This window comes from Zeugodacus cucurbitae, chromosome 6, assembly GCF_028554725.1.
Source record: "Zeugodacus cucurbitae isolate PBARC_wt_2022May chromosome 6, idZeuCucr1.2, whole genome shotgun sequence".
NCBI classification, from domain to species: Eukaryota; Metazoa; Arthropoda; class Insecta; order Diptera; family Tephritidae; genus Zeugodacus; species Zeugodacus cucurbitae.
This window is the reverse complement of record NC_071671.1, coordinates 44133238-44159734: the sequence shown is the minus strand read 5'-3', so window position 1 is coordinate 44159734 and position 26497 is coordinate 44133238. Positions and strand designations below refer to the sequence as shown.

The 26497-nt window shown below is 35.6% G+C and overlaps 4 protein-coding genes across 9 annotated transcripts in view; 3 read left to right on the top strand and 1 right to left on the bottom strand.

Annotated features, from left to right (window-relative positions):
- The window catches only part of LOC105209802 (uncharacterized), a 56727-nt gene extending 47559 nt beyond the window's left edge, over positions 1–9168 (top strand). For all 6 annotated transcript variants that reach the window (XM_054233959.1, XM_054233958.1, XM_054233957.1 and 3 more), the window contains 2 exons: positions 7495–7619; positions 7715–9168. In XM_054233959.1, coding sequence (XP_054089934.1) covers positions 7495–7619; positions 7715–7846 — 257 coding nt within the window. In that variant the 3' untranslated portion in view covers positions 7847–9168. The remainder of the gene's footprint in view (positions 1–7494; positions 7620–7714) is intronic.
- Positions 9169–10874: 1706 nt separating this feature from the next.
- Positions 10875–18089, bottom strand: LOC105209804 (angiogenic factor with G patch and FHA domains 1). Its single transcript, XM_011180405.3, has 11 exons — positions 17806–18089; positions 17641–17749; positions 14447–14586; positions 14071–14187; positions 12797–12835; positions 12200–12671; positions 11901–12061; positions 11506–11839; positions 11329–11443; positions 11162–11267; positions 10875–11091 (listed from the first exon to the last, which is right to left on the bottom strand). The coding sequence occupies exons 1-11, from the start codon at positions 17995–17997 to the stop codon at positions 10930–10932; spliced, it is 1947 nt and encodes a 648-aa protein (XP_011178707.2). The 5' UTR covers positions 17998–18089; the 3' UTR covers positions 10875–10929.
- LOC105209803 (hexokinase type 2) lies at positions 15936–17639 on the top strand. The gene is made up of 2 exons (XM_011180404.3): positions 15936–16898; positions 17051–17639. Exons 1-2 carry the CDS (start codon positions 16046–16048, stop codon positions 17557–17559), a joined length of 1362 nt encoding a protein of 453 aa, XP_011178706.2. The 5' UTR covers positions 15936–16045; the 3' UTR covers positions 17560–17639.
- A 1427-nt stretch (positions 18090–19516) lies between the features above and the next one.
- Positions 19517–26497, top strand: part of Pom210 (nuclear pore membrane glycoprotein 210) — an 89325-nt gene continuing 82344 nt past the window's right edge. The window contains exons 1-13 of the mRNA XM_011180402.3: positions 19517–19812; positions 19939–20428; positions 20490–20950; positions 21042–21198; positions 21259–22629; positions 22696–22938; positions 24162–24439; positions 24509–24605; positions 24679–24811; positions 24892–25098; positions 25246–25356; positions 25707–25835; positions 26268–26467. Of these exons, the coding sequence (XP_011178704.2) occupies positions 19655–19812; positions 19939–20428; positions 20490–20950; positions 21042–21198; positions 21259–22629; positions 22696–22938; positions 24162–24439; positions 24509–24605; positions 24679–24811; positions 24892–25098; positions 25246–25356; positions 25707–25835; positions 26268–26467 (4035 nt within the window). The 5' untranslated portion in view covers positions 19517–19654. The remainder of the gene's footprint in view (positions 19813–19938; positions 20429–20489; positions 20951–21041; positions 21199–21258; positions 22630–22695; positions 22939–24161; positions 24440–24508; positions 24606–24678; positions 24812–24891; positions 25099–25245; positions 25357–25706; positions 25836–26267; positions 26468–26497) is intronic.

Here is a 26497-nt window from a genome sequence, read left to right as displayed (position 1 = left end):
CAGTTACTCACTGATCCTAGGTCACCAATTAAACCAAACCATCACCGCTTATTATCCACTTTTTCGCATACACAAACATACATACAGTTAGCTGTCCATCACATGACAACGCCGCGCTTCACATCATTGTCACAATCACACCGGCGCTTCCCACCAACCACCAACTCGGCCACCATACAACACACCGCACATCGCTCAGTTTCACACTCAATCAACAGCAAGTTGCATGCTCTCTCGCCTGTCTTTCAGGCGCAGACCGAAATGTGTTTCACTGCAAATACAAACACACACACAGATACACAACTGTACGGCGATTGCTGTTGCACCACTCTCGTGGGGGTTTTAATTTGTGTAATTAATTTTTAATAGTTGGTCTCGTGTTATCATCGTTGCTGTTGTTGTTGTTGTTGCTATTGTTGTTGTCAATGTAGTTATTGTTGTTGTCGAATGTGGGTTGCCACTGCATACAGCAGTCAACAGCTTGCGCCTCTATTGGCATTTGATTAATTGTTGGGAAATTCAACGCGGCGATTAGTGAATTTGCATGCGACAAGATTTCCAGTTGATACGAGTAGTTTTGCTTGCAGCTCACTATACTTTTTGCTATAAACCACATAAGTTTTTTGAAATAACTGCATATAGTCTTCTGTCTGTCTGGTTAGGCGTTTGGTGTCTGTCTAATGCAATGCAATTGTTTTAAGCACTCCACCCACTTTCGGTTGTCGAGCGCGCGCACAAAAACAAAGGTAAAGTGGCGTGTTTGTGTGCTCTCAGCATTGGCGTAGGCGCTTAATTGCTAGCGTGAGACCCCCCGTTTAATTAAGTCGACAGTTAATAACTGATATTATGTTTGTAACCCAATTTCGGAGTACTCAATGGATATTACTTCAAACTGATGAAAATGGTGAAGAAGCGGAGTGGAAAATGGCGCTGGAACAAAATTGAAACTGCAATAAAACTATATATTCCAAACATGACTGACCACTTCAAATATTTTTAGGAAATTTATTGAAGAAATCGTAAGCAGCTACGACCGAGCCTTCAAATAGAAAGCACTTCACCACTAGCTAATTGCTTTCATATGAGAATATTCGCGAGCTCTATTTACTAAAACTCCGATTAGAATCGATATAGCGACACAAGCGTTCGATTACGCGATGAATAATTTATTGTATGAATTAGTGAAGTCTTTGTACTTCTGTCTTGTCACTCGAAAGTACACTGAGTGACTGACAAATGTGTTCGATGGCAAACCACCACAGAAAGCTCTAATGCACAAAGTCGAATTTACTTTCGTCCTAATGTCGAACGGCATTTTTTTAATTTTAAATAATTAATTTCAAAAGAGTTTAAGCTTACGACACATCCATAGATTGTTAAAAGTCTGTCCCTAAATCACGACATTCTACAAAAGCAGAGCAGTCACGCATTTCAACAGTGCCTAATCCGTCAACGCGATTTGAGAAGATGTTTTCTAAAACCAACTTAACGGATTGTCATGATATTTATGGGATGTTGACAGGAAAATTTTATACTAATACAGCGTTGAATTGTCCAAGAGTGAGTTGGGAGAATGACTAATCAGTGAATCTGTGTTTGGTTGAACGATCACAAATCACAAAATTGACACTCTAGAAGGAGGAAAAGTGTAGAACGATTTTTCAACCGAATTTCATGGCAGTCAAGTTTAAGTAGCCGAAACGTACAAGGATATATATCCGCGCAAAACATTTCATCTCTGCTGCATCTCTCAAATAATATTATGTTGCTCCAATAATAACAATGACGTTTCCAACAATACATAATCCCTATAGTTTAGGGTAAGCCAGTTTATAGTAAGCCACACATAGACCTGTTTTGGTCCTTTTCGATACCACATGGAGTGTCATCCCGTAGTCCATGAGGCGTAGTCATCCTTTAGGATTACTGCACTTGACACGAATTTTAAAAGGTTATGTGGTTTCACAGTCGATACCTGTTCTAGATTCTTATACTGTGAACCGTTGCTTTGACAATGTAGGACAATCACACAAGATATGCTCTATTGTATCTCTGGTCCTTTGCTTTCAATCAGTCAGCCCCATCTTATAGGCATGTGCCGCCACCAGACAGTGGCAAGTGAGTATTCCAACCATACCCCTACAGTCCTTTCTATCGACTAACAGTACGAAATTTTTGTATTTCTAGGCTACCGCTTTACACATGGCTTTAACGTTTTTCACCCTAGTATGTTTTTCCAACGGTTCCTGTAAATTTATTAATCGTTTATAGACTCTTAGAATACTCTTTCTGTATTGACTGCCCAACTGTAGAACAACCTGCCAATCCGTTCTTCGATTCGCAAGTTAACGCAAGCTCCAAACATACTCCTTCTAGACTATCACTAGAGCCGTCTACTATCCATTTAAACTAGATCTCAATCGTAATAGGAGGTTACGGTTTATTAAGGTTCATCCAACAAGCGTTCCATTTTATGCGGTATTCAAAATTTCCAAGAGTCTATAGATCTGTTCTAGAATATTTCTCTCGAATATTAAAAACTTCCTTCATTGTCCATTCTTTTGAGACAAGTGTTCGACCAGTTATGTTGAGAAACCTTCAATGTTTTAGTTTGCTAATTGAGTGAGGATGGTATCTTGTAGTTCCTTATAAACGCCTTTAAAGACGTTTTTGTATGTGTTTGGCTATGCAGACAGCTGGACATCAGATGCCTAGTTCATCGTTATTTCAAGATAAAATCATTAATAGCGATCTCTACCATTATGTATGTATATCTAACTAACCGAGGGGTGTTCAACAAGAAGTGAATTTCCTAGAAGTCGAATCGTCTAGCTGACATAAGTATTTAACTCTGCCATAACTGCCTCTCTCTCTATTTCTTTTTTATTACCTTAGGCTCTGATAAGCATAAGTATAGATCACCGGTATTGGGAAGACGCATATAAATGCGACTTTAATTGTCTGCCCAAAAGCAACACTGCACCACAAGACACATAGGGGATTATTATTGCGATCGCCATTTACTCGTCTGTCTAACATCAGTTTGTATACGAGTATATACCTCCAGCAGACACATTTATATGAAAATTACTTTGTTGTCTTATCAGCGTGGCTATCAGTAACGGATAAACGCACAAAATGCGAATCCATCATAAATTACACTAACTTACCTAACATTAAGCCCGCAAAGTTTCCTTCCTCAAACTGAGTTGCAAGGCCAACAAATTTAAGAGAAAGAAAACAAAGCGTCCAAATTGACTGAAGTAATTTTCATTTTAACTCGCTGAGGGCAAATTCGAAGCCCTCCACGGAATGCCCACATTCAACAGAAAACGCAAATATACTTATAAATGAGACGCGAAACAACAACAACAGCAACAGCAATAAGTGTAGACGATGTGGAGCGCTGTCGTCTACGTGCAGCTGCAACAACACGAGCAGCAATAAAAATTAATAAACCTCAAGCATTCAAATTGTTTTTCACGCGGACTCGCGAACCAGCAAGCGGGGCCGGCGGACGGTCTGTTTATGTGCTCCTGTCCGTCCAAGCGGCCGTGCGTCGTCCGTCTGAGGCTGTCTGGCAAGGTTGCGGAGCATGACATAAACACACGAACGTCTGGCTGTGTGCCTTCGTATTTATGGGCTTTTTGTGAAGGTAACCAAGTTGCCCAAGTTGCGGTGGCTGGCAGCGTCGCGCCGTGCGCTCATTTGCGAAATGTTGCACCTTAATGCGAACAACACATTTTCCCGTCAAAATAATGTCTGGCCCAAAGGTGATTGAGTTCGTTACATTGTTGGGCAACATCCACGAACCTCTATCCGTATGTCTGCCGCGCTTGTGTGCAATGGTTATTACCACATTGTTGCCGCTGTTGCAACGCGTAAACAACAGCAGCGACATGACCAAGCTGTGCAGGCGCTGCAAAACGGCTGCCACCAGACGACCGGTTGGCTGTACACGCCGCAGACACATTCATTGCCGTACGCCGTACGTTCCGACGGTCCCTCCTCCCGTCTGACTGTCAGACTGCACGGTCACACGTCCGTACTGTACGTCGCGGTCACAGCGGCATAGTGTATCAGCCCAAACCACCGCAGTCAAAGTCGCAGTTCGCGCTCGAGGAGTCGGAGTCGTAGTCAGAGTCACAGTCGTAATCGCGGTAATCGCTGTTGCACAGTCTCGTCTCGTCTGCAACGCCCATTTTCAATGTTTTGCATTTTGTGGCTGCATGTCCACACGGCTACCGTGTTGCGCATGCGCACGCGCACACATCACCTTCGCGCCGTTATCTCTCGGCCTTTGCGTTGGTTCGCGTAAAAGGTTCGCTGCATGCATAATATATGACCGTTGCATTGCGATGATACAATCGCGCTCTCTCTACTTGCGGCGAATTCTTCAACGCACACCTATAAATATATATGGATGTATGTATGTATAGCTATGTTGCCGCGTCGCACACCCGCCGCAGGACGCAAACGCGCCAGACGGTGAAAAACAACTTCGACAAGGCTTTTACATTTTACGTCTGCATTGTGTTGCGTGTGTTGGCCTGTGGCCAGTCAGCGAACTTTACCATTCGACAGGTAATTTTTTACACCAGCGTGTCTGGAGGAACGCATGCGCGTGAGTGCGCTCGCGCCATGTGGCCATTGTCGTTCGCAATGTTGTCGTCGTCTTCGTAGTTGTTGTAGTCGCTCGTACATATGCACAGTCATACTCTTACTCCTTCTTCAGTTCTGCGTGAAGTTTTTGAAATGTGCCAGACGCATAAACAACAAACAAGGCGCGTGAAGGAGTTGCGAAAAGAAATATGCAAGTGTCTGCAGTAGATATTCGAGTGGGTATTGGAGAAAAACGTTGCAATAATGTTGCAGGGAAATAACAGAATTGTTTTGTTTTTTTTTTTTGTTTTTGTTGTATGCCAAAGCCGTTATTTGAATAATATATTTTTTCTGATTTCTTTTCTAATTTTTTGGGAGAATTTTGAATAATGCCTAGTCTCAAATAAGGATAAACAGTCATTTTTGGTTCGCATTTCTTACCGATAGTCGAACTTTAATCAAAAGCATTTTCATATCCGATGTTATTTTGTCTTTACTTGTCGAGGAGCGAATTTTATTAGAAAAGAACTGTTATAAATTAGATTTGGTCGAAACTTTATAACAAAAGCCAGAATGAATTCAATGACCTCTAAAAATATTTATTTCTGATTTATCTTCTTCTTTACTGGCATAGACAGCGCTTACGCGGTTATAACCAAATTAACAACAACGCGCCATTCGTTCTTCCTTCACTCTTTTCTAATTCATCACTGAGTGTAATAGCCCCAACTACTTCAAATTATTCAAATTGCCTATAAATTAACAGTACCTGTAACAAAAGTATACAATTTTATATAAAAAGGTAAAACAGAAATCAGTTTAGTTGGAAAACCCTTTAGCCTTACAGGCGTTTATTACGATTATTTGGGTCCATGTAAAACGGACTTTACATCAAATTTAAATGAGAATTTAATAACAAATATAATCGCTACTAGATGGCGCTGAGTTTAAATATCTCTAAAAACCTAATTATCATATAGTCGTACATATGAATTAGGTTATTTTCATAATCTTAAATCGAATTAGCCTGATTATAAAACAATTTCGATGACATGTGACTAGTAACTATCAACTTAATCGAGAGTATTCTAATAAATTGCTATAATTTATTTAATTTGAATTAATTATATTAATTAGCGTTGTCCCGAGTGACAATATATACTAATTTATAATGTTCTCACTAAATAATGGCAGCATAGTGGCTCCGTAACATTGGTTCCAAAAACAGTTTAGACTTTGATATTACTATGGATAGTGATTGAAACGATGACAACTATATCTTTTTGTTCTATACAAGGACTTAGTTTTCGTTTGACAGTTCTTTCATTTGTGACACAAAAAGAGTATATCATTGCAAATTTGACAAAAGTATTATGGGAAGTATAATTTGTCCGCGATCTCGAGATATTATATTTATCAGGGATACTCGTACATAAAGCTTTCAGTAAGGGTCATGAGGTCGCAGAAAAGTTCATATCAAACTTCAAATTTAATTTCTTGCCTTAAAATCGAAAGAGTGTACTTCGAAGATCTTCATATTAGTGCTATGAATATAGTAGTGCTATGATTATAGTAGAATCTGTCTTCCTCTCTCCACTGCCCTGTCTTTCGATGGAGCTTTGACTTTTTTTGATACTTTAAGTATAAAGCCTGCGCCGCCAGACTCGCTGGAAAAGTGAATAAAAATCATTGGTTTGAGGTCACAAAAGAGAAAGGTAATGCTTCAGAAACTCGAAAAATTATTATTGAGTTAACTGCGTTTATACAAAAAAATGGTTCAATGAATTAAAGTAAATCAAAATGATCAAGATGACGAGTAAAGTTCAAATCCGGATGTCTGTCTGTCCGTCTGTTCGTCCGTGCAAGATATAACTTGGGTAAAAATTGAGATATCGTAATGAAACTTGGTACACGTGCACCATAAGAAGGTTAAGTTCGAAGATGAAAGAGCTATGAAAGTGAAATTTGGTACAAAGAATTGTTCTAGGGAGGGGCATATTTCGATGTAATTTTATGGTAAAGTGGGCGTGACCCCGCCCCCTACTAAGTTTTTTATATACATATATCTCGTAAACTACTAAAGTTATATCAACGAAAGTCTCAGGAGTCGTTTTTTCCGGCATCTCCTTATATAGTCCAAAAATGGAGGAAATCTGATTATAACCACGCCCACCTCCCATACAAAGTTTACTTTGAAAACTACTAAAAATGCTTTAATTCAGTAAGGAAAATCAACAAAAACCTTAAATTTCATTATAAAGAAGGTACAGAAGAGCTGCACTCAAAATGGTGTACAAAATTTTAAATGGGCGTGGTTCTGCCCACTTATGGGTCAAAAACCATATCTCCGAAACTACTCGACCAATTTCAATGAAATTCAGTTTGTAATATTTTCATCCCAATGATATGTTGTGAAAATAGGCCAAATCGCTTCACAACCACGCCTACTTCCTATATACCAGAACTTTGAAGACGATCTGAATCATTTTCTTTACAATATATAAAGTAAGCACTAGTGAATATATCGGAACAGAACCTTGCACAAATACTGCATTTATAGTGTGGCAGCCCCTTTCTAAAAATCACCGAAATCGGACCATAGGTTTTCAAGGCCCCATATATCGAACATGAGGACCTCGGTGCTTCTAACCTAATATTAGGGTTGCCAACTTTCAACGGACTTTATTCCATATATTCCTTCCTTACTTGTTTTTGACATACATTCTAGTTGACTTGATAAGGGATAGTACAACAAATACTAATCTTTGATATTGTCTCTTTGGAAACAAATATTAATATTAATACATAGCTAAACTACCATTATTTCAGACTTTACATACATATGTATATGCCTTTAATATAATTAATTTCCGTTTTCTGTTGTTTTTGTAGATGATCGTCCGACTTGCAGCGAAATCAACTGCGGCCGCAAGCACACCTGCCTGGTGGATTTGCTGACGCTGGAGCCGCGCTGTGTCTCCTGCAGCTACAAATGCGCTCGCAAACGTCGACCAACGGTGGGTGCAACGCCAATCAATTACAAACAGACATACATATATTTTAATCTCATTTAATTTATTTTATAATTTATCAACAATTTATCATCTTGCAGTCGCTGCGCTTTGAGGAGGGCAAAATATGTGGCGTCAACAATCGCACATACAATTCGTGGTGTGAATTGCGGCGCGATTCGTGCAACACCGGCTTTCTCATCGATGTCAAAGCACCGGGCGAATGTCATTAAAAATGGAAAACGGTAAAATGACGATTATTTTGAAAGCGAAAAGGCGAAATGTGAAGTGTAAAACGGCAAAAATAAATGCGAAATATCTATGTTTAGTTGTTAAGTAGAAGGCTTTTAGAACAAAATTTGTAGTACTAAATTCACCAACACACATGCATACACACACCTACATACACCTATACATATATATATATATATATATATATGAATTAAACAACATTAGTTTGTCTTCCAAGCAGCATATCTCCAATTAAGCAAAACCCTTTTGTGCCGTTAAGCCCTCGTCAATTTGTTCGTTTTCCACATTAGTCCTTAGATGCTTCCAAAGAAAATGTATGTTTCAATGTCACACATACATACATACAAACATCGATATTGCAAATTTTTAATTTATTTATAATAGTGTGTAGTAGAGGAAAAGCTTCGTTTAGCAAGTGTTTGCATAACTAACGACGCTGTAATTACATAAGATAGCCAATTTAGATTTACAATGGCATATAAATGCTTGACACACATACATACACGGATACATATATGAAAATAAATAATTAATTCAAATAAATATGTATGTGTATATAAAACACTTATATACTTACTTAAACACACTTAACCGTAAATCTTATAGAAGAAAACAGCAAGAACATATCTTTAGAGGCTTTTAAAATAAGCATGCATACATAAATACTTATATCAGACACACACACACACACATAGAAACACATAAAAATAAATTTCTATAAAATATACATACATACATATATACATATTTGTTTAGCATAAATAAATTGGTAGTTTAAAAGAAATCTATAGCGTATTATTAAATAAATTAACTTATTAATTAACATATTAATTATTATTATTATAAAAGAAATATTATTATTAAATGTCAGTGTTGAATTATTATTGATGCTAGTACACATACATTATACATATACATATACCTATATACTTATACACATACACACATGCATAGCTATATGAACAAATATACATACAATCACACACACACACACACACATACATATATACATATAAACACACACGATTGTATTAATTAACACTTAATTACATTTTAATTAACTGACTGATAGATTAACCGCAATAAATTAGTGTGAAATTGAATTGATTGTTGACAGTTGTAATTTAAATTAGTGCAAGCAAAAGTAACTTTATTATTATTATATACTTATATGTATGCGTGCATATGTAACACTTATTTGCATAAATAAATATATAAATAAATAAATAAAAATATACAAACATACATTAACTAACCCAACTCTCTATGTGCGAATATTAAAGAAATTTAAATAAAGAAATTAACTCAAAAAGTAGCGGAAATATGCGACTATTTATTCTCGAATGATATTCTTTTTTAAATAATGTAAGTGAATTAATAATAAATAACTAATTGTTAATATATTTTATTAATTGTTATACAATTCCCAAATGCAGCTGAGAACACTTTGCAAACGAAACGTTTAGTATCTTTTAGGCGCAACAGTACAATTGTACGGCTATTATTCAGCTGAATGGACACAGGGTGACACAAATTAGTTGAAAATAAATTTATTTAACAAATTTAATTTATTTTAAAAATAAAGTAAGGAAGGACTAGGCACGGTCGGAACCAAATAACTAGCTATTACACTAAAGGTAATTTCAATTAAGTTGAATCGATGAGATAACCATTATTGAAGATACCGCTTTAATGTAAAATGGACAAAGGAGAATCAGCATTTTGAGTATGTACCTGGAGAGGGTAAGGAATAGTACGAATCGACCGTATCTTACATATTGATATATACAAACGGTTCAACTCGGTATTTAAATGAAGATAGAGCAGTCAGATAGGTTAGTTGTCTGATTTATAATTAGAAGACAGATAATGGATTGATGGAGCAGAAATGTTGATGGTCGCACTAACAGAAGAATCAATGGTCGGATGGACAGTTGAACAGAAGGATGGATGGATGGTTGGATGAACAGATAAATAAAAAGACAGTTCGACGAATGGACAGCTAAATAGATGGATGGATGGGAAGATGGACGGGTAAACGAATGGAGAGATGGATGAATTAATATCATGAATGAGGACGAATGTACTAGTCAAATTGACTTGAATGGACTGATGGATAGATTGATGGGAAGACAGTTGTACATATGGACGGGCTTACATATTAACACATTAGCGGTAAACAGATGAATGGATGAACGAATGGACCGTTGGTTATATGGCCAAATGTACAGATGGACGGGTGAACATGGAAGGATAGACATGATATACAGATGGACGAATGATGAGGAGGAAAGAACAATATCTTTCTTGTTTTTCTTTTCACATTATTTGATTCAACACTTCGCTGAGGATGGGATGGAACATTTCTCCTACGTTTGTTGTCCAAACATACTTTAGAGTTCATTACAATTGTGTTCACAAGATTAGAACTTCTGCTGATCAATATGTATGGCTGCCACTTTCTTATTAATATGGCTTCGTAGAGCTGATCGATTTATTTCTGTAGGTACCCCATCGACAATGCTTTCAAAGTTGGGTGTGCGCTTGGCAGCAGAAGCAATTCTAATGAAACGTTTATTCATGTTTCTCACGGCAGTTGGGTCCATGTAACTGTGACTGACTGATTTTCATCCGAACAAGGACTTTCAACTTGGATCCATTTTTCAAAATTATTTGAGTTTAGTTTGCAGTCGCTACAACAACAATAGGTTAAAACCTATTTCTGATACATCAATGTCTTTTTAACGCCCAGTGTGCCTTTTGTAGCATAATATACGTCAAAGTGGGTCCAAAGATTTTTCGTTTAACTTAGACTAAAAATTCTAAATGTCAACCTCCAATCAAGTGCTTTAAGTTGAAGCCTCTATGTAATTAATCGAGTTACTCCCACAATCAGGTTGATCTCAAAGCTCAATGCTCTTTCCAAGTTTTCATAATAGTTTTCACGTAGCTTTTAAGAAGTATTTTAAAGAAAGGAAAGAATGCTTGTTATGTTTGCATAAAAATAGCTTTTATGGGTCTTTTTATTATAAATATTTCCACACAACACAACAAACTTAATGCATTAAGAACTATTATCGCTGTCTTCGAAAATATCTGTTTGTTGATAACGAGCCTGTGTCTTCTGCCATGTAGCAATCTTACGCTTATCTGCATTGGTAAGCGCAACGCCAACCGAAGCAGCAGCACCCAGACCAGTCTTGCCCTCATTCGAAGCGACATTGATCTGCAGAGAGTTAGAGAGTTGTTGTGCGTAAGTAGTATAAATAATAATGTGTTTAGATCAAAATACATACCGGTTCCAAGAGCGCTGAGCCATCATTCGCTTTACCCAACGCCTCGCCCTTGTTCCAGCCGAGTTTGGAGAGCATCTTGAAGCCTTTATTATCGGAAGATATTTCACTAGAGAGTAGATTTCGTTATAGTTTTGCTAATATTCTTTAAAAAATAACTTGGCACTCACGTATTAACGGAGGCGGCTTGAGTTTTCTCGCCATCCGTTGTGCTGCCCACTTTTATGCGACGCGTGGCGGCACGATCATTATAACTGCTCGCATTTTGCTTGCCCTCAACAAATTCTAGAAGCAGAAGTAAATATAAATGAATGTCTACCAATATTTTATGTACACTCTTCACGCACTCTCTTTCTCCAAGCCATACTTCTTCTGCAGCTTCTTCAGCTGTTCGCGATGTGTCAGCACTGTCGCATTGCCTGTCGTGGCATTGCTTTCACGCGCCGTCTCAATCAATAAGCCCGGCTCACACAAGCCGCAAGTGCTGTTGCCCTCGTGCACGTGACACAACAACTTCGTTTGGCCGATTTGCAAAACGCTGCCGTGCACCAGATCACATTCAGAGCTCTCTTGCTTGGAGGCAGACATGCGCGCGCCATTTAGCACGGTGCCATTGCGTGAACCGAGGTCGATGCACTTGTAAATCGCCTGCTTGTGATCGTAATGGAACTTCATGTGCAGCTGTGGAAATGTGAGAAATTTAAAATATTTTATTTGTTAACTCTAAGTGATGCCAACTCACCTTTGAGACATTGACATCCGGTATGATGACGTCATGGTTGCCTTCACGTCCCAAACTGCCGCCCTTATATGTGATTAAGCTTAGACTGCCAACCTTAAGTGTCTCCAAATTGCTTTCCTGCACAATAATGCGCAGCGAAGGCGGATACTTCTTAGCTATATCTAAGGGGTGATGAAATATATTTTGTCTATAGAACTGCATACCAAAAAATTTAAATTATAACGGCATTTAAGCTTGACTTAAACGCGAATTTCTTTTCATTGCTTACGCTCACCAACAAAAAAAGACAACGAACAAACCTTGAAAGCGCCCACCACGAGCAAAAGTAGCAACTCTCCCCTCCTTCCCCGCATCGGACCTATCATCATCACCGCTGCTGCGACTATCGCCGCTATCGCTGTTACTTTCACTGCTGCTGCTGCTGGACTCGGATAGCTCACCGTCTTCCACGTCACAAGACCGCTTGCGCGCACGCTTCTTACGCTTGCCTTTTCCCTCCTTATCACTCTCATTATCAGTGGAGGAGGATTCACTTGAGCCGCGCTTGTGTTTACGTGCGCGTTTGCGCTTCTCCGATTTATGCTTGCGCTTCTTTGATTTGGCGCGCTTCTTAGCAGCCTTCGTGCTCTTGGATTTCTTCTTTTTACGCCACGTACGCTCGTCTTCCTGCTCCTTGCGTCGCTCATCCTTGATTTTACGCAGCCGCTCCTGGTCGGTAATGACGCCGCCGAACTCGTCGAACGCCACCATCTCGTCCGCATCGAAGTCATCCTGCAACAGTAGAAAAGAAATCCGCGTTTTCATCGACATTTCACGCTACCAAGCTTACCTAATGCATTGCTACGCATTCGGTTAATGTTAAGTTTTGAAAAACGTTTTAAAAGTGAATTATTTACATAATTCGTTAGCACATCTTTATCGCTGGCGTTGTTGCACTGCAAGAGGGAGAGAGAAAATATACAGTTACTATCGCTTTAGGATAAAATTCGTTTTTATTTTGTATATTTAGCTTTCGCACTAGTTCGGCGAACAGTTGACTTCAAACTAGTCGGAAAGAGAACAATTTTGGAACTAGTAGCGACAGATGGTAACTATTAGGGCCGAAATGGGCCGGTTGGAAAAAACTTGTTTTGAATTTCCGGATTAAAGATAAACTCTTTTGAAAAGACCTAGGACTAGTCAACTAAAACTCTCGCGATTAAATGGACTAGTCGGAAATGAAAATTTGAGAAAAGTTCTTTATAGTTCACGGCTAATATTGCTTTTGATTTGGCTCCAATTAAACTAATTTTCATTGCATATTTTTAAATATTTAGAGGTTAGATATCGGACCAAATCTGAAGAAAGAAATCTTTAATGATATCGCTAAGACAAGAATGTCTGTGGATTATATGGAAAGATATATATATCACATATTCACTAGAGGAGAGTAGAGCTGCTATAGTCAAAATCAAAATAGTCGGAAAAGGACTAATTAACAACTAGACATCCCTCACGAACAATTAACAAATTATCATCGGAAACTGAGTTTGGACAAATTAAAACAATATATAGGGGTTGTGTACTAAGTAATAATTTCATAAAATGTTTTACACAATAAAAAAAAATCGTGTTTAAATTTCTTAAGCAAAAACAAAGTACTTAATGAACGATCCAAAATTATATCCATCAGGCCCATAATTCGTATTGAGATTCAGAAAATTTATTTATAGACCCAATATCGGGCTATAATTCTAAGTAAAGTTTTTTGAAAATAATTTTTGATCAAATATTTTTCATTGATTTAACATTTTACTTTGACCGATTTGATCGAATAATTTCCATATTGGAAATACTGATCTCTTTTCTTGCTCTTACTCTCACTTTCTCTGAAAGTATTCAATTATAATAGTGTATTCCATTATCACAAACCTCAAAAGATTCTTTGCCAACCCCTTCGTTGTTGAGCGAACGTTTCATCGTCAGTATCACAGCTGGATATCTCATTAACGACACAAACTCTGTTTCATTATTCTATGAAAGCTTATACCTAACTCTCAATTGGTTAAACACTTTATATTTTGTTATGTAATAAATGATTGTCAATAACAGACTTTCTCCGAAGTTAACTGCCCGCAAACCAGCTTCAAAATATACAATAAATGAAAAAAGCAAATAACCAAGAGCTCACCTCTGCAGCTTTCTGAATTTGTTGTTGTTGAACTTGCGAATGAAATTCAAAAACATTTTTCTCCTGATTGTAGTTGTAATAACAGCCGTTATTGCCATCATAATAGAGACCATATTCCTGTTAGAGAAATTAGAAAAAAATAAATTGTTTATTGTAATTATTATTATTTTTTAATTAATTAAAATTAATTGTTTTATTATAAATTATTATTTTGAAGAATTATAAATTATAGTTTTTTAATTATTATCAATTATTTGTTAAAATGTTATATATTAATTTTCAATTATTATACAATTTTTTTTTATTTACTATAAATTGTTTTTTGTTTTTATTATTATTAATAATTTTTATATTAAATATTATATTTAAACCTTACCGCATTATAATAGTAACCGGTCTTTTGGTCATAGTACAGCCCCGATGTGGGCTCATAAACGAAACCATTTAAATTTTGCGCCTGTTCGGCGGCACGACGAATATCATCCACAAAATTGTCCACAGTAGTAACGGCATTATCTAACACAAAAGTAAATATAGAAATTGAAATTCAAAGGAAAATATTAAAGTTGTAAATTATTAAAAAAAATAATAAAATTAAGTAGAGTGTGTCATGAACAAACCAAAAATAAAAGAAAATTTGTAAATAACAAAAGTACAAGAATGCTACGCCTCCTATCTACAACTTGCACTATCTTTATGGGCACTAATGTAAACTAGATATTTATTATAAAATTACATATAAATGACCAAAGCGTACTGGAGCTGTATTCAAACTGAAGATAGAAAAGTGAAATATGGCGAAGACACTTGACTTGCCTTAGTCAAATGCAGTCTATAATATCTTAGGGATGAAAATTTCCTACTACTGTTTTGCCACTGCGCTTTATTATTTACAAATAAATGAAAAAAGAATTGCATTACCGGAGATTACTGCGACATGCGATGTACTATTTGCTTTGGCGCGTCTTATCAGTTTTTTAGCACACGAGTTGCTTATTTTTTTTGTGGAAACTAAGTTTTATTTCTAATGTAGGATGCTTTCTAATTGTACTATTAGTGATTTTTCTAATCAAAATTTTCAGATAATTAATTATATAGTGTGAGAGGGCAAGTACATACACACAGACACAAGTCCGCTTACGCATGTAAGACGTTTGTGTGTGTATATATATAAATGTAATTTTACACCAAAACTAAACATTTCTAATGCAGCGAGAAATTGCACGAACATTCGTTTATATATAGAAATTAAATAGGAAATTGTACAATGTGCGATTTATGGGCGAAAAATGCTGGAACTTAATTTTTGTGAAACTAATTAACTTGAAATAGTTGAAATTACTAATCTAACTGTAATTAGTACTAAGCATAAATTCGAACTGTCAGTTGTAATACTTGAGGAGTTTGTCGCAGAAGTTGAAAAAAAAAACAATTTAAATTAATTTTCTAATTCTTATAATCACTGCACTTAACATTAAGACACCCCACTCCACTTTCACACTAAGAAAGTATGAGGATTTTTAGTGTTATTTAAACGAGTGGCTTATTAGACTACTCTTAAATAAATATTTAAATTTTTTATGTATCCTTTCAAAATTTTCAAGTCTCTTCTATATTAATAAAATTTAAAAACTAATTTAAAACAATTTTTCAAAATTATGAGCTTTTCTAATGCAGAAAATGGACACTGTACGTTAGAAAACAGATTTTCAAATGCTTGCATGTAATAAAAGTTGATTTCTTATCAAGTAGATTTGTGTAAAGTCTTAAAACAGTACTTTTTTTTTGCACAAACTAACTATGTACGTACATACATACACATATGCAATAAATAAACATATGCAGGCAGTTTGAGACTTTTGTGCCCACCATTCATAATATACGCGACCGCCTACCTTGCAAGTTGGCCCAAACGCACGCTCCTAACACAAGTGTACGCTACCAGCAAAGAAACTAAAAACAACAACAAGCGAGAATGCAGGATCAACGTTTAAAGGATTTTCTCAAAGAGTTCATCATCAGCGACTCACAGCTACAAGAGCTGTACAAGCGTTTCACCGCTGAAATACAGAAAGGCCTAACGCAGGCGACACACCAGCAAGCGGATATCAAGTGTTACATGACCTATGTGCAAGATTTGCCAACGGGTGATGAGCAGGGCAATTATTTGGCGCTCGATTTGGGTGGCACGAATTTTCGCGTTTTACGCGTCTCACTGCAGGGCCATCATGAGGCGGAAATCGATTCGAAAGTGTATGTTGTGGATAAGGAATTGATGACTGGGCATGGCACAAAGCTTTTCGATCACATTGCCAACTGTTTGGCAGAGTTTGTGAATGAGCACTCATTAAATGATCAACATTTGCCACTCGGGTTTACATTCTCATTTCCATGCATACAATTGGGTTTGACAAAAGCGCTATTAACGCGCTGGACAAAGGGTTTTCAATGTGCTGGTGTGGAGCAAGAGGATGTGGGCCGCTTGCTGAAGGAAGCCATTGCACGACGTGGTGACTTGGAGATCGATGTCATGGCTTTGCTGAATGACACTACGGGTACACTAATGTCCTGCGCGCATCGCAATCCCGAATGTCGCATTGGTGTTATTATCGGCACGGGTTGCAATGCATGCTATGTGGAACGTGTGGAAAATGCCGATTTATTGGAACCTGTATATAAAATTGATAAGCCGACTATATTGGTGAATACGGAATGGGGTGCATTTGGCGAAAGCGGAAAATTGGAATTTGTGCGCACAGATTATGATCGTAAAGTTGATAAAGACTCGCTGAATGCGGGCAGTCAGCTGTTTGAGAAAATGATATCAGGTGAATGTGTGTGTGTGTGTGGAAGCTAATTATGAGTGGAATACTACAGCAATATATAATTTAATATAATAGCAGTCGTTGACACTTTTTATTATAACTGTATTTTTGTTGTTTAGTCAACTCATTATTTTTCATAATTTTAATATTTACAGGCATGTATTTGGGCGAGTTGGTGCGTCTAGTGCTAGCCGATGCAATAGCGGAAAATTTGATATTTGCGCGCAACAGCGAAAAAGAACGTTTTATACAAATTCTTAAAGAGAACACTGGTTGTATTGAAACACGTTTCATTTCGGAAATTGAAAACGACACATTTCCGGCCTTTCAACAGACGCGCAAAATACTCAAAGACCTGCTTGGCTTAGAGAATGCCTCTGTGGAAGATTGTCAAAAGCTAAGATATATTTGTGAATGCATTTCGAAGCGTGCAGCCAAATTGGCGGCAGTGGGTTTAAGTGGTCTAATAAATAAAATAGCTGAGCCACATATCGTGGTTGGCGTAGATGGTTCGGTTTATCGACTTCATCCGCACTTCGACAATTATATGCGAGAGGCTATGCAAAAATTGGTAGATCCGAAAATAGTTTTTGAGCTTATGCTCTCGGAAGACGGTTCCGGACGTGGGGCAGCACTGGTGGCAGCAGTGGCCAGTAAAAATTAGGCAACAATTCACATTAAGCGATGAAACAGTTGTTTTGTTTAATGCAATAAAAAAGAAATTATAAGTAATTTAAGCACTTACCAACAGCTTGTTTCTCTTCTGCGGGGTTGGGGGAATTAGCCTGATAACTTGCGGCATTAACGGATCTATCGGAGTTGGTGTCACTCTTCTCGCTTTTTACTTGTTTTAGCTGATAAATAAATAAAAAGTATCATCTAAAACAATTTACATGCAATAAATACTTACGATTTCTTTATATTTATCCTTATATTTCTTTATTTTGTTGTCTTTTTTATTGAGCAGTTCATGGAGCCCCGAAATGTAGGTACATAGTTCAGCGGACTCTAGTTTTTCTAATTCGACGATCTTTTTAAGTTTAAATTTTGCACCATTGCATTTCGATTGTTTGGCATTGCTGTCCGACTCACTGTCACTCATTTTATATTAATTATTTTACTAATTTAATTAAAATTACAAATTTTTTCAACTCGACAGCTGACAAACGAGAAAACACAAATGCCAACAACGCTGCCATACTTTTTCAATATTCAAGTATCGGCAAATTATCGAGCAACAGCTGTTCGATGTACACAGAAATAAATGTGGTAAAAATGTTATATATTCGGAAAGTTTTATGTAATTTTTTTCAAGTTTATATCTTTAACCATTCGAAATTTCATATTTATTTATTAAAATTTTATAAATGTGCAGGATTAAGACAACTATTAATTTTCTATTACAAATTGGCTCATATATGTAGACATATATAATAATTAAAAAAATATATATTTTAATAAATTTTATTATATCTAAGTTTTATTACATAATTTGGGTCGGCTTTAATGTAGTATCCTCCAATTTCAGTGTTGAAATGAGTATGGTTGGAAAGGAGAGGATCTCCAGCCGCTTGATGTTTGTCAACATTGTTATTGTGCGTGTAAACAAAATTGTGATGATTATTTAATACAAATATTAAACGAAATGTTATGAAATTAATATGTAGAAACAATGTAATGAAGTGTCAGTGTATAATAAGTGCAATATATAAATCACAAATAAACTAATCGACACATACAATTTTTAAAATGTTCAACTTTAGATGCGAATATCTCAAAAACTGTAAGTTTGTGGCGGTATTCGTAATATGGAGATCCTCATCTTTTCAACTATACCCATTTCATCCATAAATTTTATAGAGCTATAAACAAAAACCTTTGTATAATTTAATTTATGTGATTTTTCTGAATTTTAAAATATTGTATGCTGTAAGCGCTGTGTAATAACTAATCGGGGTGCAATTTTTTCGCAAATTTCTTATTGGGTCTTTCCCTTTGTGCAACACTGTGCCGGTTTATTTTCATTCAATTTGAGCGACAAAATATGCGGAGAACAAGCAAAGATGACATGATACGAAACTCTTTATTCTGAGAGAGCGCTGTAAAAATCCACATTTTTTATAACATTTGACAATGTTCCCACTATGTAAAAAATAAATTGGGCATTTTAGAAATAACTTTTGGGTATTTTAACTTTTAGATATTATTTTTAAATGCTCTGTTCCCTATTAGACCTATATCATATATATACTAACTTATATATACTTATATACTAATTATAAATAATTAAGAAAATAAAAACATGATTTTTTATATTAATTTATTAACATAAAATATATAATATATTAAATATAATGATGTCGTTTGATATATTAGATGCCATTTGTAACAAATAATAGCAAAAAAATAGTTTCACACAATTTAATATTATCAGTGTATTTCCCTAAAATTATATTTCGCACTGATTTTGTCATATACTTTTACCGGTATTACTTCTGGCATCCCGCCTTTTCTGTCAAAAATTCCTTCAACTCGCATTGCTACCAACTTAAAATGAGAGATCAGGGAATTCGGTTTGAGGAAAAATGAGAGAGTTTCGTATCATGTCATCTTTGGAACAAGTACAGTATTTCCTGCAAATTTCCTCGCGGTTTTATAAACAAAATATTATTTGGATTGTTTAATAATAATTTGTAAAACCTAATCAATTGATTTGTCAACAAGAAGTTAAAAGTTTTCTTTAATTAATTGGTGTTCAAATGGCGTGTAAAGTCTTTTGGGTACTGTTTGCTGTAGTTGCGCTCAGCAGCGCGGTAGCATCAACAAAACTGAATTATCCTCGTGTGCTTCTGCCAATTTTTAACAAAATATCCGTAAATTTTACATTGGAAGTGATTGAAAAAGGATGTTTTAAATGGTAAATTACATTAAAATGCTTTATTAAATTAGCGACAGTACCGCGCCAAATCTAACCTCAACTGTCAACATTTCGCGCACAGCTGCTCCACGCTGATTTGTATAATTAATAACAAACTCTTTTCAGGTCGTCATCACGGCAAGATTTAATACTTATTACTCCCCTGTATGAAGATGTAGAAAGTGAATGCTCCCATCGTGCCACAGTGACAGTGTTAACTCGGGAGCGTCGACACAATGCAGCTATTGTCTTGGCAGAGGATCTTGCCACTGGCGAATTGTTGCGCTGTGATGTCATACTTGACGTTATCGACAAATTGGGAGTGCGTACAACAACGCGACAACTGTTTCTTGAAGAAGCACCTGAGACATTTGAGTTGCGTGCGGAAGACTCTCAGGGCAATGAGTTTACAACTTTGGAAGGCATTGAATTTAGTTGGGTAATCTCTTCTTTGGGCGGACGTAGTGGTAATAAAAATTTTGCACCAGCTCTAAGGTTTCTAACTTTTGGTGAGAGCCCTTATCATGTGGTGCCACCGGCATTGGAAAAATTCGAGGCACAACGCATGAAAGGTTATATGGTGTTGCTGGAAGGCATCAACACAGGCACTGCTAAGGTATGTTATACAAATTTTTAATTAATCTCTTTGGTATATTATTAATTACCAATACTTCTAGGTTACCATAAGCATACCTTACCCTGAGTACAGTCACGTGCCAAAAATGGAAGTCTATATTAATGTGCTGGCTAATATTATACTCGAACCGTCGGATGTGCATCTACTCCCGGGTGATAAAATCAATTTCCGCATACTACAATTGAAAATGGGCAAGCTTGAGGAGATTTCATTGAATGATCAATATTTTTTGGAGATCGAAAATAATAATGTGGCTACAATAAAAGGCGTCAGCGCTACTGCATTAAAGCTTGGTACAACAACAGTGGTGTTGCGTGATCGCAATGCGCCAATTGACGAGGAGAACAGTAATCTGGATAGTGCGATCGTAAAAGCTTCAACGCCTAGTGCACGAGTGACAGTCGCTGAGCCTGTGCGTTTGGCGCTTAGCCTATTGCCACACAATAATTGGATAACGGTAGAGGGAGAGAAGCATGAAATAGCGCTGGACTTATACACACGGTATAACTACTTTTTTTAATTTTATCGAATTTTAAATTGCTATTGAGTTGAATTCATTTTATATATTTAATCTTTATTCTTGCAATTATAGTGATGACAAAAAGATTACGCTGGGTTCACAATTTGCCATGCAATCGGAATTCGATGAAGTGCTCTTCTATATAATTAAAAAAAATCACAATGGTAGTCGTATTTACGGTGAAGCTATACGTCAGGGCAATTCACCGGTGTATGGTAACTTCAAAGAGGTATGTTTATTTATTTTAGTTTTATTGTAATTTACTTGCAAATCCTCCTCATTTTTATAGCTGACTGCTCAAGCTGAGTTGCAGATATTTAGTGAACTTCGGCTTTCACCTAGTAAAGTCGTGCTGCCCTACGATCCTAATGTGTCGAAAGTGCAAAAAATACAGTTCCATGCACGTGGCGGTGACGGATCCTACATTTGGCATTCACAAAATCAACGTAGTCTGCATATCTCACCGACCGGTCTTGCCACCACCGTTATACGTCACACAGACGGTAAACGTCCGCAAGCGGAAACACTAGACGAAGGCACTATACTCGCCACACATGCCAGCATCAGGGTGGCGTTGTCGAAGAATCCAAAAATAACACGTCAGGCGGATGTGTATTTTGTGCCACCAGTGAAATTGGAAATCATAAAATATAATTTTGAAACTGCGCTAAAGGATTATGTGCGTCTGCACGTGGCCATGTATGCGAATGTGAACCAAACGCTTGTGCCCTACACACGTTGCGAAAATCTCGTCTTCGACTTTGAGTTCTCCAATCAGATCTTCCAAGTGGATTATCAAGAGCAGACCACACAAATGATCAATAACGCTTGTCAAGTTGTGCATCTCCGCAGTACTGCTGTTGGCATTACTAGCCTGCGCGTATCTTATAGATTCCAAGAACGCGTGCTCAAAGACGAAGTGACATTAAGTGTGTTCGAACCACTTTCAATACTAAATCCAAGTACAAATGAAGTGGTGTTGCCGATCGGTGCGTCGCGTAACGTAATCTATGCGAACGGTCCACAAAAAATGTTTACCTTGGAAAGTGAATTAACCAAATCGGTGGAATACGATAGTCAAGTGGCTAAGATCAGTGAAATGAATTTCGAAACACAAGAACCGCTGCATATCTTCAATGTGATGTGTCTGAAAATTGGCAAAACTACACTGAGCTTCAATATACACAATGCGCTGGCCAACTCGAATTTCCAACCGTACATCTCAAACTTTGTCACCACCGTACACTGTGTGAAGCCACGGTTTCTCAATCTCTATGCCACCGAGAAGTTGCGCACTTCGTGTCCCATGGAGGTGAAAAACTCATTGCTGCACATAAAAGAACACGATGATAAGTTCGAAATCGAAATTGAGGTACAGGACGCGAAAAATCGCAAACTGATGAATATCTCTTCGTTGTTTATTGACTGGGAGTTCTCCGCTGGTGATGAACGCTACCAAAAGGACTCGATCATGCATTATCGCCGTACAGAAGAAGAGCTTTATGAGGGTGTGCGTTTGCCAGCGCGTGATGTGCTCATCACCACTATTGCAGATGTGGCACAGAATTTCCGTATTAAGGGCATAGTTACGCGTTATGATGCGACAGTCTTGAAGAAACATAACGTCTATCCGGAAGAACCAAATTTCGCCGTGAAGAATGTAAGTTGTACTGCTTTTGTTGGACTATTTCTTTTACTGTTATTCATGAGTATATTTCTGTTTTAGTCCAAGACAGACGAATTGTATACCCCTGTTATAGAGAATGAAATACGCTTTATGGCTGTGAATAGCACACTTTTCCCCAGCGATCATGTCAGCATCTTCATGGCCAAGAATCGTCGTGAACGCATACCAATTACTCAGGGCAGTGGTTTCTATGATTTTGAATTGTATGACCAAAATGTTGTAAGCGTGGAATATGATGCGAAGGAGAAGGAGTTGGTAATTACGCCATTGCGTGTGGGACATGTGAGTAATTTTTTAGTTATTTTTTAATTAAATATAAATTAAATAAAATAAAATTAAATATAAATATCTATTTAAACGGCAAATTTAAAACTTATTTTTTGAGATAATAATTGTTAATTTAACAATAATATAATTTAATTTTTGTTGCTATTTTAGTTTTTTTATTGAACTTTTTTTTACTATTATGTTTTATTTGTAGTACTTAATAATTTTTATCCTCTTTTATATTTTTTTAAATTTAGTTAAAATAATTATTGATTTAATTATTATTAAACTTTATTTATTTCTGATAATTATTAGTTTATATTCATTTTTGTATATGGTATTATTTATAAATTTATTGGACATTCTAATTTGTTAATTTTTTGTTTGATCATTTATTAATTTTATTTAGATATATTCCAATATTTTTTTTCTTATTACTTTACCTTTGCTTGAAATTTTAAATGTTATATTTTTTTTAATTGTAATATAAAAAATTAATTAATAATAATTATTTAATGATTAATAATTAATATAATTTTTTAAAAGTTTTTTGTAATTTTTAAATATTTTTTAATATTTTATTAAATTTTTTTTAATTTTTTATTACATATTTATTTTTTTTATACACATTTTTAAATATAAATTTTGTTAATATATTTTTAATTATAAAAATATGTTTTTTTTTAATTAATTTTTTATATATATTTTTAATATATGGTTGCAATTTTTTAAATTTTTTTTCGTTAAATATTATTTTTTTATATGTTTTTAATAATTTTCATTTATAAAAAAATATATTTTCAAATTATTATTTTTGTTTCATTTTAATATGTTTTTATTTAATTGTAAATAGTATTTTTTATGTTTTATTATTGTTTTTTTTTTTAATTTTGATTATTTACTTTTTTAATATACATTTTATAATATTAATTTTTTTAATAATTTTTATTCATAAAAATATATATTTACATATTTAAGTTTTTTATTTAATTTGTAAATTTAAATAATTTTTTAGTTTTTAAATATTTTTTTTAATTGTTAAATTTTTTCTATTTAAACATTTTAATTTTTTATTATTTAGTCTTTAATTTCAAAATATTAATTTTTTAAGCTCTATTTTTTTATATATAATTTTTTTTTAAATATTTTTTTTTATTTGTTTAATATTTTTATATATATTTTTTTCTATATTGTAATCTTTTCTTTAATCAATTTCACTTTGTGAAATTTTTTTACAGGCCCGTCTCGAGGTTATCGATCGTTGCCTAATGACTGAGCCGGCCCATCTTTCAATATCGGTTGTTACAATCGGCTCTATCCGCGTCGAGGCACCCGATCGTGTTGAGCGCACAAAATCCATCGAAGCCATCGTTAAGCTATACGATTCCAATGACAATTTGTTGCAAATCGACCCCTTCAACTTGCATATGTACGAATTGTCCGAGGAGATATTTAATGCGGACATACTCAGTGTCAACTTGGGCGAGCAACACGAACTGCAGACAGGCGAAGTGAAGTAAATTTCAGCAAATAATAAATGAAAAACATACAAATTTAAGCTAAACTATTAAACCCACACTTTTAGGTACATTATAACGGGCAATAATCTTGGTGAGACGAAAATCGTTTTTACGACCGGAAGTGATGATTTGAAGGTTGGCAGTGAGCCGGTCAATGTGCAGGTAAATACCCCACTTCGTTATAAATAATACACACATATTCCGCCTTCTTCTACTTTCTTTTTTTCATCAACAGGTATTCCCACCTCTTCGCCTTTATCCACGCAATTCCACGCTGGTGGTTGGTTCTAGTCTACAGATTTACTATCACGGTGGTCCACAACCGGATGTAAACATTGTCTATTATGTGCATGACAGAAAAGTTATTTGTAAGTTTGTGCACCCCTGTCGCCGCACTTGCCATTTATGCATTTCATAACCTCTGACCTTATCACTTCTCACATTGCAGCAATGGAGTCGGCCATTGTTACGGCGCATAAGCTGGGCACAACCAAAATCACCGGTAAATGTATTATGACAAATCCCGGAAATGGCAAAGAAGTGGTCATATCCGCTGACACAGTGGAAGTGCATGTCGTGCCGTTTGTGAATATACAAGTGAAGACACCGTTAGTGCGCATACGTAGCGGTGCAGTGATGCCGGCCGCTGTGTGGGGTTAGTAGCCATACAAATATTACCGTTAGAATATACATATCCATATATATATATATATATATATATATTTCCATTGTGCATTGTCTGCTCGGGAGATAAGCATTGTTAATGTCTGTGCGTCTAAAATATATATGTAAATAATTGCAGGTGTGCCTGATCTCTCGCCCATGGTGTTGGGTACATTGGAGAATATGCGTGTGACTTGGTCAACAAATCAACCGGATGTGGTGGACATTTACAATGTATTTGCGGATTCAGGTATGCTAATGGGCGTAAAGTGCATGTAACTGTTAATATGTACGTACATATATGTATGTGTGTGCTTATGTATCCGTTTGAGCTTTAAGCTTTGGAAGCTATTGAAGCTTTAAGCTCTTTAGTAACAGTAAAGTTAAAGGAAAGCGAATATTTCGATACGACATCTTTTTAGAATTCTACAAACTATGTTCACAATATATTCGCAGAAAATCATTGATGTTTTCTGATGAGCCTGTCTGATAGAGCTTGCGTTCAGGCACAGATACGAAACTGACAATTTAAACATAATTTTTTTCTAGCGCTTAGTAGTAGTTATATGTGAAAATAAATGTCTCTTCCCTACATTTCAGGTGTTGAATATGATACCACCGATCTCATCTCAGTGCGTGTTAAAGCCTTAAATCCCGGTAAGGTTAAAATTCAAGCCACAGTCGAGTTGTCAACCGGTCAGAAAATAACAAATTCAGTGGAAGTCGTTGGTAAGTGCTAGGGACATCTCATGTTATAAAAATATTTTGAATTTTTTTATGTATTTAAATAATTTTTATAATAATTAGTTTTTATTAATTTCTTTATAATTTTTAATTAATTTTTTTTAATATTTTTATTTTAATAATATTTAAAATAAATTTTTTTTAAATATTTTTTATAATTTTTTTTTAATATTTTACTAATAATTTATTTATAATATTTTTTCATTAATTATATTTTTTATTTTAATACTTTTTCTTAATTTTTGTTTTAATAATTTTGTTATTCAATATTTTTTTTATTTAATAATTTTTATATTATTATATTTTTTTTATTAATGTTTTTTTTTTAATCATATTTTTATTAATATTTTTTTTTAGCTTTTTTAAAATAATTTTTTATTAATATTTGTTTTAAATAATTTCAAATTTATTTTTTAGTCTTCAAAATATTGGAGCTTGAGTCGCCCAAACACATAACAATGGACTGGATTTTGATAGCGCCGCGCAGCACGCTACAACTCAAGGCTAATTTGGATGACGTCATATATAAACTGGACAGCGATAGCACTGGCATTGTTAAGGTGTCCACCGATGGTGTTGTGCGCACACAGGATACGCTGGGACGAGATTTGATTATCGTAAGTTCTTCAAGTCCTTCTTTTTGAATA

Excerpts from the sequence above, each read along its gene's own strand:
- LOC105209803 (XM_011180404.3), top strand. The coding sequence starts at position 16,046 with ATGCAGGATCAACGTTTAAAGGATTTTCTCAAAGAGTTCATCATCAGC. Across the intron at positions 16,899-17,050 it reads GTTTGAGAAAATGATATCAG|GCATGTATTTGGGCGAGTTG; the intron begins GTGAATGTGTGT and ends TAATATTTACAG.
- LOC105209804 (XM_011180405.3), bottom strand. The coding sequence starts at position 17,997 with ATGAGTGACAGTGAGTCGGACAGCAATGCCAAACAATCGAAATGCAAT. Across the intron at positions 12,062-12,199 it reads TCGTGGTGGGCGCTTTCAAG|ATATAGCTAAGAAGTATCCG; the intron begins GTTTGTTCGTTG and ends ATCACCCCTTAG. Across the intron at positions 11,092-11,161 it reads GCTCAGCGCTCTTGGAACCG|ATCAATGTCGCTTCGAATGA; the intron begins GTATGTATTTTG and ends AACTCTCTGCAG.